Source organism: Trematosphaeria pertusa, assembly GCF_010094035.1.
Source record: "Trematosphaeria pertusa strain CBS 122368 unplaced genomic scaffold BU26scaffold_12, whole genome shotgun sequence".
In the NCBI taxonomy this organism is placed as follows: domain Eukaryota; kingdom Fungi; phylum Ascomycota; class Dothideomycetes; order Pleosporales; family Trematosphaeriaceae; genus Trematosphaeria; species Trematosphaeria pertusa.
In genome coordinates this window covers 339044-351359 of record NW_022987223.1, presented here as the reverse complement: position 1 = coordinate 351359, position 12316 = coordinate 339044, and the positions used below count along the sequence as shown (strand labels likewise).

Below are 12316 nucleotides of genomic sequence, written 5' to 3'. Positions count from 1 at the left end.
CGATCAAGCTCAACCCTCTCGTCATCCTGCTTACCCCTTTGGCGAATGCCTGCCCCTGGCACGAGCCCAGACGTTTCGTCAGATACCGAGCTCTAGTAATCGAATTCTTAGCGATTCGCATTCATGATAGAGCAAATGTCTCCAACTCTTTTGGAACGTTGTAATTCGGAAGATCAGTTGTTCCGGTTGCGACATCAGATAGATACCGAGGCTAATCGTCTCAGCTACAAAGGTATCGAGAGCTCCGCAGATGCAACATCATGTCTTCATCACCACCCTTCTAATACGTATTTCAATGCCTACCCAAATCCTGATCGTTGGCGCTGGCGCTATTGGAGCCTTCTACGCGTCCCGACTGGCCCAAGTCCCTGATGTCCTTGTCTCCGTCATATGTCGCTCGAACTATAGCGCGGTGAAAGCCCACGGCTTCAAAGTCACTTCCCCGCAGTACGGCGATTACACATACATTCCTTCGAACACATTCGCGAACCCCGATGAGGCACGGAGCAGCGGGATACAATGGGATTATATCGTCGTGAGCACGAAGGCGCTTCCCGATGTGAGCGATGATTCGGCAATACTTGAGGGCTTGGTATCAGATAGGACAGCCATTGTGCTGATACAGAATGGGCTAGGCGTAGAGGTTCCCTACGCAAAGCGCTTCCCTACTGCTGCAATATGTAGCAGCGTTACTATCGCCAGCTGCGCGCAGCCCAGCCACGGAAACATCAAACACAACCGCTGGACACGCATCAATTGCGGACCATACCTCCCACATCTTGACACTGGGAGCGCGAAAGCATCGGATGCCCGGGTAGTAGAACAAAACCGTGCATTTATTGCGCTGTTAAAAGAAGGCGGCATCAAAGACGCAGAAGCCTACGACCACGCCAAACTCCAGCTCGTCCGTTGGCACAAAATCGCCATCAACGCTTCCATGAACCCCTCCTCCGTCCTCATCGGCTGCGTCTCCAACAACGCGATGTCACTGGACTCCGAAGTCTCCATCCACCTCAAAGGCGTCATGGAAGAAGTGCTCTCTACCGCTCCAAAGATCCTGGGAAAACCGTTCCCGAAGGAATTCGCAACGCCGGAGCAGATCTTGAGGAGCACACAGAGGAATACGAGTGGAAGCAAGCCCAGTATGGCGCTAGACTGGGAGCAGGGGAAGACTATGGAGTTGGAGGTTATACTGGGGAATCCAATTAGGATTGCGAGGGAGAGGGGGTTTGAAATGCCGAGGATGCAGACGTTGTATGCGCTTTTGAGGATGGCGCAGGAGACGAGACAAAAGGCAAAGAATAAGAGCAAAATATAAAGCCCCTTCTCTACGCCGGATAAGATCCGCTTGATAACGCCGAGTCTGTTGTCATTGAAGCGCCGCCTCCATTAGTCCCCTGCATTTCGGACAATCGATTGACCGGCTCCGAAGCATGAGCACTCCGGGCTTCTTCGTCAACACCTGCTTCCTCGAGTTCAGAATCGGTTAGCGTGGCTGCTTCGTGCGATGGCAACACCGCACATCCCTCCCTCATCTACTTGCCGCATCCCACTCCTCTTCTCCGCCTCCCCAGAATCATAGCAAGTTAGTTCATATTCGCCTGTGCCTCTCCGATGTCGCCACCGTCCACGTGCGCGTGCTGCAGCGAACACGTTTACCTGGCCACCAAGCCACATTGCGGGAAACCGAACGAACGCTTCTCCCCGCACCACCACCGTCATGAACTTCAATGCACTGGTAGTATTGAGGTATCCTCGAAGGAGGCTGAGTGTGTCTTGTGACTCTTTGGCATTGGAGTGGCGCCAATTACCGGTACGCAGGAGTTTCGTCCGCCTGAAGATATCTTCTATTGCCCATGGCAGACCTTCTGCGGGTGTTGGGTTGTGTGGGGATCGGATCGAGTTTTCCGGTTAAACCACGGAATACCGCTCGCTCTCAGAAGACGCAATATGGCTGAACGATACAGTTTCATCTTCTAGATCCTAGAAGATATCCGCTTCTGTCATGCTGGTTAGTATTCAGAGATATCGTGCATCTCCGACACCCGGTAGCCACCGCTGATTGGTCATTCTTGTCATTTAAGGCCATCGTTCCCAATGCGTGGGTTATCTCCTTTCGGGTAAACCGAATTCTCATCCCTCGGTCCACCTATTCGGCTCTCTACCCTACGGACTCTGATATGCCGCGTGGGGGACGCACAGAAGTTCCGCGACTAGAGTTCCGAGGCAATGTCGCCATGGTGTGGAATCGCCTTCCAAAGCAAACGAAACTCGCCGTTCAAAGACACAACGCGATGCTCAGACTATGAGCGAGGCGAATATTACGAGGCTTACCCGTCACCGACCCCAAATCCGAGGGGTCTCTTATATCGTCGTTCGCATATGAATTTTCCCCAACACCTAGACTGGAATTCATGGCTCCTAAGTCAGGAGGCCGATGTCAGGATGTGGCGGAATTTTGAGCAATCCGCGGAAAGTGGCCCGATAATGTTCTGCTCATGTTCCTATTCTATGGTCACTTGCCTGAATTACCCACACCAACTCAAACCATTCACGAGCAGCCAGCGTCGCCTATCCGAGCGATTCGTACTTCATACAGCTTCCAAGACGTGTCTTTCTCGAAATACACTTTACTTCTCCTCTACTTATCCTAGACCCCCATATATAGACCCTCTTCATCTCGCAATCGATTTCCTACGTCACCCCGAACAAGCTGTTTTAACGCGAACATTTCTCGCGCCGATCGTCAATCGCAAATCTCTATCATCACCTGCGGAAGGCCTATGGCCAATGATATCCCGCTGCCAATTGCAATCATTGGCAGTGCCTGCGATCTCCCTGGAGGTGCCTCCAATCCATCAAAGCTATGGGAGCCACTTTGGAACCCGCGAGACTTACTACGGGAGATTTCGCGCGAGCGATTCTACTGGAAAGGGTCTACAGGCCTGATGGGCTTCATGGTACTATCAAGACAAAAGAAGGATACTTCCTCGAAGAGAACATTCGCGAGTTTGATCCGCACTTTTTCGGTATTACTCCGTCGGAGGTAGAGAACATCGATCCGCAACAAATGGCGCCACTTCCTTAACCTGAAGCAGGTGCCATGGCTGCTAGAGCATCGTCTCAATGGGATAGCAGTCTTGGCTGGCGCCGGATATGTGATAATAGCAGTTACTAGGGCACAGCAAATGTTCCGAGCTTGCAGCATCGAGATGATTCAAGTCGAGAACCTTCGATTCGAGCTTCCCATGGTCTTCCCGGATGGTCACTATTCTCAGTTTTCACAACATTAAAAGGTGTGCACATCGTGCAACCGCTGATTTCTACGTGGATTTCTACTACCATCCTCGCAATGCGGACGTGCGCACCATCGCCCCCGAGGAGATCGTAAATCACCCTGACCATCCTTCGTCCGCCACCTCGGATTGGAACGCTTCTGGCCAGATTCCAGTCACTGTACAGCCCGCCACTCATGAAGTCAGATTCAGTTCCGGAAAGGCTTACCCGATCATCGAGAGCAGCGACATTGCTCAATCTGTCTGTGAATGGATGATCAGTAGCGGCGCCAAGTTCATCGTTATGGCTGGCTGCAATCCGAATCATTTGAAGGTGTGGGCTTGTGAGATGAAGACCAGAGGCGCTTTTATCGGACTTGAATCGATCGACAGTGCGAATGAGGCTTCCGTCTGACACATGATCTCAGCTGTCAAAACCAAATTCGTAGCAAGCGGAGTGACAATGCCGCCTCTTGGAGGCATTATTCACTTGGGTCTCATTCTCAAAGACGGAGCATTTTCGACTACGTCTTTCGAAAAGCTTCAAGCGGTGGTCGACGTGAAGGCAAAGGGGATCCTCATTCTTCACAAGGAGCTCGCACAAGAGCAGCTCGAATTTTTGTCCTCGCCTCAAGTCTCTCGTATGTTGTCGGCAACGCTGGACAAGCAAACTACAATCGCGGCAACGCCTTTATGGTAGGCTTAGCGAAATACCGGAGGAGCCTCGGGCTTCCTGCTTCCGTCATACATTTAAGACCCGTCGCTGGCATTGGATACATGGCGCGTAACGCCGACCCGAAGTGTGCGCGGCTGCTCGACGATAGCATCCATAAGAGAGCCGTATATCCCATCTCCGAGCAAGACCTCCATCAGATCTTCGCCGAGCTGTGCTCACCAGCCCAGCTGACTCTGGTGTCAATCCCGAGATCATAACCGGCCTGAGATACACCGAGCCGGACGTCGTTGAGCGCCTCCCCTGGGGCAAGGAATCTATGTTTGCGCACCTGCACACGAACCGTTCTTCTTCCTCCGTCTCCACCAAGCCCCCAGTGCAGCCCCCCCTCCGCGAGCAGTTACGTGCGGAGCTCGCATCTGCCACAAGGAATTCGACCGAGAACTCGGTATACTGCATCATCTATTCCGCCTTCCTGCATCGCGTCCGCGCTCTCCTTCTGATCGACGAGATCGACGAAGATGTCAGCCTTATCGATCTCGGCATTGACTCCCTTGTTGCGAGCGAAATAGGGAGCTGGGCAAGAAAGGAGTTAGGGGTGCGGATTCCCAATTCGGTGATCTTTGGGGGCGCGAGTGTGAGGGATATCGCAGGCGTTGCGGTGAGGGGGTTGGATCAAACGTGGATTTTAGAGAAGAACGAGGCAGTTGGAGGTAAATAACAATATTTCTGTCTTTTGGATAGACGGTGCTATATATCGATTCCTTTTTTTTTCGAAACAGCGTGTTGTGGGATACAGCGTGGGCATTTTGTTTGCGTAGTTACTCTCTACTCTGATATTTCTCCTTTCCCGTATTGAGCGTCATTGATTTGGCATTGAGTCAAGATTTTAGTCGCGGACCTAAAGGAGTTTGAGAGTTTGCCGTTACGATGGAATATGGAATAAGATCATAGACCCGCTATTACCTACTTGCTCGCCTCTCTTTCACGTTGCAACCTCAATGCACGCGCGCCCTGGCTGTCATATTTCCTTTCCAAAGATCTAAATACTCTCTTTGCGAAGGGCTTCCATTCCGGATCTCACATATCCGGTCTGTGCCTTCTATCGGCCATGGCTTCGGCGGTGAGAGGGCACTGCTTGGAGACTAGCGCGTTCACGTGTTTCCTGGTCAACCACCATTCATCCAACACACGCCTGACTATCGCGAATTGGCTCACACAAGCTTGCAGCTACGCTGACAGCTACTGAGATATGCGGCTTCTGTTATTGAACACTTTTCGCTACCCTTCGGGGTGTACGAGGTCTAGATGTCCTCTTGTTGGTAGGCAGCCTTGTTATGGATACAGAACCGGGGCTGACGGTGTTGTAGAGGTATCAAGCACAGCCTGAAACTGAAAGGCACCGATAGAAGGGGTATGCGCTTTCTCGGGTCCGTATACCGACTCCGGGAGCGAGTCGACGCCCTTTTCACTTTCACTTATCACAACGCAAACGGTCGACTTTGGCCCAGCGATGAGCCCACAATTAAATTTCACTCTTCTCCTATTCCTTCTCCCTCTCTTCCCTCCCTGCTGCAACCCGACCTCTGCTCTTCCCAGCGTCATGGGTGGCTCCATTATGGACAGTCACGGTTCAAACGGCGATGCGGCAGGCGGCAACGACTTGCGGATTGCGATCCAAGGCCTGCAAGAGAAGATTGTAACTCTCCAAGAATCTTTCCGTTGGGAGGGTAGGTCATTCACGATTTCTCGACAACCCTCGCTAACCTGCATCAGTGAATACGCAGCGGCGTATCAACGATGACCTGACGACCCTCAATGAGAACTTGTACAAGATGGTCGGTGTCTTGGGCAGTAGGATCGACACCCTCGAGCGCGGAAATGCCACGATCCGTTCCTACATAAATGAGAATCACGGTGACGGAGGCAAGGACAAGGCGGTCGACCGAAAGAGTCTCGTCGTCAACGACAGCGCGGAATCCCCCAGCAGTGCAGAAACTGCCAAACTGCAGAGCCCAGCACCTGCGCTCTTGCAGAACACTACTATCAACACGGGAAAAAAGCGAAACTACATGCTGAACAAGCGGCCTGTCCACGACCTGACCGCCAAGATGCCTCCTGTCATGGTCCAATTTCCAGCAGTCCCCCTCACCGACACGGAATTGATAGTGTTCTTTTTCAACTCTGTTTCCCGTCCCATAGTCGCCCTGAGACTCTCTTCCCGCAACTGGGGACCTTCAGATGTTACTGACGTGCTCAACGAGCACCGCCATATCACTCCCCCCTACCTCCGGAACACTTGTTGTGCGAAGTCCAGGGCCGCTATCCGGCGGGGCAAGGACATGTACGGCGACGTCTGGGAGAAAGATAACTGCGAGTACTTCGCCAGCGCGGACGACGCAGCTGCAACAGATGCTATTCGTCTCTCGGGTGGCGAGCTCGATCACGAAGTTGCATGCGACGTGGACGGCCTCCTTATTGACCTCAAGAAGTATCCGGAAGGACACGGCGCAGGAATCTTCACGCAGAGCGTCAAGTGGTGCGCGGAGAGGGACGTCAACATGAACGTCCATCTGCTCTGCAAAGTTGCCGCCGCCATCAAGAACGATACCGATCCGTACGAGGCACTGTTCCCTCAGGGACATGCCTAGATGTGATGGGGCGGTGGCTTATCAGGTGAGCAACTTCAAGCCTAGTTCTCCCTACACTAACTAATGCTCTCACAGCCTTCGATTACTGCCACGGTGGATCGAGCAATGGTTTTCCTGCCGGCTTTTGGGGGGCTATGCCGGCTTGTCGGACTTTCTGCACTCTGGTCTGACTGAACTGTTGCGTATGGCATGGCATCTGGCATAGAGGATAGCATCATGGGTACTACAGCCTGATGCTCTGAGGTAGTTCAGCTCCTCAAAAAATACATGCTCATAAAATTCAAACTATGAAAATATCATGTGAAGCTAGTGGGAGTCAGCCATCCTCGTACAAGGTCGAGTAACAATCCGATAGGTCAGCATAACCATGGACAGCCTCTTCGGGCCGCGATCATATGCCCACCATGAACCGCGGAAGCAGGACTTGGATTGATCGCGCAGGGTAGAGTACCATTCGATACCCTCCGGCATGCTCTTGGACTTGGTCAGTTGCCCGAAAGGTTGGCCGCATAGCGACCATTTGTGGTCGCCCTTCCGCCTGGTGGGAATGCGCGTATTCTTGCCCAACTCACCCATCCCAAAAAAATTTGCGCATTTTTTTCACAAGGTTCCAAGGTTGAACGAGCTCACGTGCATGCGCTCTTGGGCCGCCCTCTCCTTTGATACGTCCTCAACATTTCAGCGCATCGTCACATCCAGACCAGACGCGCTTCAAAATGCCTCTATCGTGTCTCTCAATGTTGAATGTGTGGCTGGTGCGGCTCGCGGCTGGTTCTTGGCGGAGTCATAGGCTGCAGTCTGAGGATCGCGGTCAATGGATTCACTGACCAAGGTCTCACTCGCGAAGCCTCGGAGCGCGGGAATTTCCCAACCTGAATGCGAGGCCGACTGCGCACTCTCCCTACTTCTAGCTTGTCCGCACTCTGACTGACCTGTACTCTGCATAACCCGCGACTGTTTCGACCGAAACGCAACCTTGCTCTTCGACACTGTCGCACGCGTATCCTCACACTCTGCCTCAGCATTCCCTTATCCCTCCATCCACTCCCTTCAGTTTCGCACGAGAAACCCAGTTGAGAAAGGTTCACATTTGCAAAGCGCCGATCCATCCATCATGAGTATCCCGAGCCAGAACCACAAGCGCACCCATGATGGCTACACGCCCGCTGACCTTCGACACGCCGTCCCCGCGCAGAAGAAGCAGCACACGGCCTCGAATGGGCCGCATGCCATTGCTAACCAGGCGAACGTTGGCGCTGTCCATCCACTCCTCAGCCAGATGTCATTTGGCGCACCGCAACCTGCGCCGCGACCAGTCCAGCACCACCCTGGCCCGTATGCCGCTCACGCTGGCGCTCATCATCATCAAGGTCAGCCGTGGCTCGCGAATGGACAGCAGCATCCACAGAATGGTGTCCCTCGTTCTCATCTCGCCTTCGACCCTCGTCTCCAGGCTTCCTTCCCCAATGGCGCGGCACCGAATGCTAACTATGGCGGCTTCCACAGCGGTCATCCCGGCGGACCTCAGCACCCGATGCAGCAGCAGCAAGCTTTTCAAGCACACCGCTTTCAACAAGGTCAGGCTTCCCCATATTCGCCTGTGATCCCGAATCGGCATCCGTCACCATACATTGTTAACGGGCAGCATAATGCTCACCCCGGCGGACTACAAAACCCGATGCCGCAGCATGCCATCCATACTCCCGCCTTTCAACAAGGCCAGGCCTCCCCGTATTCGGCCATGATGTCGAACCAACGTCCACCGACACCCTTCGTCAACGGACAGCCTAATGGACATCCTGGAAGCCGTCAGGACTCTATGGAGCCGCAACCTGTGCACGCGGCTGGCGCCCAAGCCCAAGTGCACGGCGGCGTGCTATTGAATCAGCGTCCGGCGACACCCTTGGTTAACGGCCAGAACAACGGCCATCACGGAGGCCTTCAGTACCATGTGCAGCAGCAACATATTCAGAGTCCTCGCCCTCACGAAGACGTCCGTTCTGTTCACAATGGTCAACCTGGAGGTCACCAGCATCTTGCGCAGCAGCAGCCTGCTCCAGCCCTCCGGGCCCCGGCACCCAGCGTCACCTTGCGGCGCCAGATTGTGCCCTCATCTCCGTATATCTCGCCATACTCTTCCATCGGCCCACCCACCGATCCTCCTGCAGACCCCCAGCGGGTTGCCTCCCAACAGCCCGCTCCAGCTCCAGCTCCCACTCCAGCTCCTCCCCAGCAGCACCCTCCAACCAGGTACCTCTCCGACGCCGACGAGTTCGACTCCACTCTCGACAGTATCCTAGGCAACAACCCCCCTGGCCACGTCTACGACGACGCCCTACTCGCTTTTGGCGCCGAGATCCTCAAAGAGCGCGAACCCGCGCTGCAAGACCGCGACCTGCCGAACATCGAGCAAGGTCTGCGGCGCAAACTCAAGCAACCTCCTCCACCACCGCCAGAGAAACGCCCACTACCTGATCCCCAGCGCGTCGTGGAGCTCGGGTTCCTCAGGTACCTCTCGAAGCCTATATACGACGAGAAGGAGACGCCGCGCCTGGTCCCGGAGCTGGACACTGATGAGGACCTGCACGTCCCACAGGGAGAAGAGGGGGATGATAATATGGAAGACGCCAGCAGCGTCCACACGCCCGAGTCCGTCGTCGACGTCACAGACTCCTTCGCCGCCGCAGCCCAGGAAGTCGCCCAGTCCTCCATTGACGACTTCATCCAAAGGTTCTCCGACCCAGCCGAGCAGGACATGTACGTGCGCGCCCACGGGTACCACAACGCCACGCAGTTCGCCCTCGAGCAAGTCGCGCGCCTCTGCCTGGACTCTTCTTCCCCCTCTTCAGCCGCGTTCTGGGGCCCTCACGGCTGGGTCGACATCCCCGGCGTCGGCATGATCCTGGGGCCGGCCGATCGTGAGCAGATGGCGGTGCGGCCAGACGCCGCGTGCAAAGCGGCCGAGGAGCCGGAGGCGGTTGAGCAAGCGGCGAAGGAGAAGAGGGAGCGGGAGGAAGAGGTGGAGAAGGAAGCGCGCCGGCAGGAGATGTGGGAGAAGGAGAAACAGCAGCAGCGCGAGCAGGATGAAGCGATCCAGGAGCGCATGCGTAAGGCGAGGGAGGAGAAGGAGGCGCGGGAGAAGCAGAGTGCCGCGGAGGCGGAGAGGATTGCTGCGGAGAGGAGGAGGGAGTTTGAGGAGCGGCGCGGTGCTGCTGCTGGGGGAGAGCAAGTTCAGGGTCGCGGCGAGAATCAGAATCAGCGACAGGGACTGCAAGTGCAAGAGCTGCAACAACAGCAACAGCAGCAACTGCAGCAGCAGCAGCAGCAGCAGCAGCAGCATACGACCACCACCTCCCCCACAGCCCTCCCCCCTGCCCCCCAACCCACCACTACCACCACCACCACATCCCCCGTCCCCGCCCCTCCAACACCCACCCCGAAACCCCAACCCGCCTTCCTAAAGTCCTTCCTCGAAAAATACGCCACCATGTCCCCCGCGCAAAAGCAGCGCGCCATCACGGACCAGCGCAAAGAAATCGAATACATCGACGAGTCGCTGGCCAGCGACCCGCGACCCCCGGGCACCGACCGCACGCGCTGGCGCAACAACCAGAACCGGCATCGGCGCGAGGCGGTCGCGAAGCTAGAAGCCGTGGGTGTCGATGTCGAGGGGATGAAGGGCGGGCGGAAGAGGCGGGCGGAGTCGGAGGCGCTGGCAGGAGAGCTGGAGGGGGCGAAGAAGCAGAGAGTGTAGAAGGAGAAGGAGAAGGAGAGGGAGGTGGTGAATGTGCTGGTTGATTGGCCGGTGGGGAGGTTGGGGCAGAGGTATGGGAGGGAGCCGTCGGGGGCGGAGATGCGGCAGCTGGTGTGGGGGTGGGCGTCTGGGAAGTTGTCGGCGGAGTGGTATCAGGGTGCCCCCTGGGGGCCGGCTGGGTCTTAGTCTTTTGCCTCCTACGTGTTTAGTTTTGTTTAATATTTCCACACGTCCCTTAGGACCCGTTATCCCATTCTGTTAGAATATATAGGATATTATCCTACATGAGCAGAAAGATCGTGATCTTTATGCTCCCGATACACTCGCTCCCCTACCCTACCATCTCCCTAACCGACTCCACATGATACAACTTCGCCAGCCTCCTCATGCTCTCCAAGTCCTCCTTAGTGACCAAGTGCCCACCCATCTTTGTCTCCTCGCCGACGCTCAACCTCGCCTTCCTAGCCATCTCAGCCACCATGCCCACATCCCCCAGCTCCCAGTAATTCCACCACTTAGCCTTCGCATACCGCACCGCGACCGCATGGTCCCGCATATCTCCCTCCTCCGGCATCTTCTCATTCGCCAGCAGACCCAAATGGAACGAGCTCATCTTCTCACCTGGCGGGAGAGGGAAAGCCTCGACGTAGTCGCGGTACCGGTGTGCGAGGACGGCATCGGGCTCAGTGCGGAGGAGATGTCGGAGTTCCTCTTGTAGTTCCGCTTTCCGCTGCTCTTTCTGCGCCTGTTCGGTGCGGTAGGCGTCGTATAGGGCCTTGCGCTCTCGGTATTCGCGTTGTTCGGCTTGGAGTTGCTTGAGGGCTTCCTCGTCTGCTTGCCTATTCAGTTCGCGTTGCCTGTCCAGTTCGCGCTGGAGGACAACGTAGGGATCGACGATGGGCTTCTGGATGAGAGGGGATGTGGCTGGGGTTGGGTTTGCGGTGTGGGTCGAGGAAGAGTTCTGGAAGCTAGTGGACATGGGCAGTGGATTAGGCGCGTTGACTGGGCCTGGATGTTGAGACGATGAAGGCCGGGCCGGTTGTTGGTGCGCATTGAATTGTCCAGGGTACTGAGTGGGAGATGGTTGTGGCGGCTGCGCTTGCGATGTTTGAGCCCGGTAAGCTTGGGCATATGAAGTATCGTTCGGTGGGGTTGGCGGGTACGGGCTTGTGTATGCGGGGGTCGTATTGATGCGCCCGGAAGCATGGTGCTGACTGCTAGACATCACCGGCATAGGAATGTTGCCCGCTGCGGAAACACCGTGTTGACTCGCGGTAGCTGAATGCGAAAGCGTGGGCATGTGGGATGTGTTGGACGGGCGCGACGCGCTCGGTTTAGGAGGAGACAGCAGCCGAGGATCAATGTTCGTTGTGCTCAAAGTCAGATTGGACGCTTGAGGGCGGCTCGTCTGCGGAAACGCCTGTGGCATGTAGGTTTGGGTGGGTGAGCCATGGATCTGTGGGACCTGCGACCGATGTTGTGGAATTGCCGCCTGAGCAGAACCTGCCCTCGCTTGTGGTTGGTGTCCCGTATACTGAGGCCTGCCATAACCACCATACCCATTATTCCACTGAATATAGTGTGACGCACTCCGATTAGCGGTATGCTGCGCAATCGGCGTTCGAGGTGGTGCCGGCTGACTGTACTGATGCCCTGCGTTCGCAAACTGTCCAGTGTATGGAGATCGGGAATGTGCCTGAGCGGATGGCGGATGGTGACCCATAGCAGAGGTAGTCCGCTCTAGGAGCGTGGTATGGTTGAAAGAATGGTATGCTGGAGTCGGTGTACCGTGCGGATTATCAGGAGACGTTGAGCGCGAGTCAACGATGGGCGTCTGTCTCCCTGACCGCGCTTCCATCCATGACGGCATTCGCTGTGGTTGCCGATGAGACATCTCGGTGAACGGCACCACCTGGCTGGCATTCTGTTGGTTCGCTCCTTCTCCGTAGCCTTGTAGAGCTGC

The 12316-nt window shown here is 55.7% G+C and overlaps 5 protein-coding genes across 5 annotated transcripts; all 5 read left to right on the top strand.

The window, feature by feature from the left end:
* Positions 1-85: 85 nt before the first annotated feature.
* BU26DRAFT_521857 (2-dehydropantoate 2-reductase) lies at positions 86-1512 on the top strand. Its single transcript, XM_033829643.1, has one exon. It carries the CDS (start codon positions 296-298, stop codon positions 1316-1318), a length of 1023 nt encoding a protein of 340 aa, XP_033680397.1. The 5' UTR covers positions 86-295; the 3' UTR covers positions 1319-1512.
* Positions 1513-1976: 464 nt separating this feature from the next.
* Positions 1977-3105, top strand: BU26DRAFT_67978 (uncharacterized protein). Its single transcript, XM_033836202.1, has one exon. It carries the CDS (start codon positions 2230-2232, stop codon positions 2947-2949), a length of 720 nt encoding a protein of 239 aa, XP_033680396.1. The 5' UTR covers positions 1977-2229; the 3' UTR covers positions 2950-3105.
* A 156-nt stretch (positions 3106-3261) lies between these two features.
* On the top strand, positions 3262-4669 carry BU26DRAFT_567980 (uncharacterized protein; the record flags this gene model as incomplete). The annotated part of the gene is made up of 3 exons (XM_033833725.1): positions 3262-3619; positions 3704-3916; positions 4179-4669. The coding sequence occupies 3 exons, from the start codon at positions 3262-3264 to the stop codon at positions 4667-4669; spliced, it is 1062 nt and encodes a 353-aa protein (XP_033680395.1).
* Positions 4670-5551: 882 nt separating this feature from the next.
* Positions 5552-6599, top strand: BU26DRAFT_567979 (uncharacterized protein; the record flags this gene model as incomplete). Its single annotated transcript, XM_033833724.1, has 2 exons — positions 5552-5678; positions 5725-6599. The coding sequence occupies 2 exons, from the start codon at positions 5552-5554 to the stop codon at positions 6597-6599; spliced, it is 1002 nt and encodes a 333-aa protein (XP_033680394.1).
* A 1114-nt stretch (positions 6600-7713) lies between these two features.
* Positions 7714-10353, top strand: BU26DRAFT_508059 (uncharacterized protein; the record flags this gene model as incomplete). Its single annotated transcript, XM_033827051.1, has 1 exon — positions 7714-10353. The coding sequence occupies one exon, from the start codon at positions 7714-7716 to the stop codon at positions 10351-10353; it is 2640 nt and encodes an 879-aa protein (XP_033680393.1).
* Between the last annotated feature and the right edge of the window lie 1963 nt (positions 10354-12316).

What these genes read in the sequence shown, in the direction of transcription:
- BU26DRAFT_521857 (XM_033829643.1), top strand. Translation starts at nt 296, where the DNA reads ATGCCTACCCAAATCCTGATCGTTGGCGCTGGCGCTATTGGAGCCTTC.
- BU26DRAFT_67978 (XM_033836202.1), top strand. Translation starts at nt 2,230, where the DNA reads ATGTCGCCATGGTGTGGAATCGCCTTCCAAAGCAAACGAAACTCGCCG.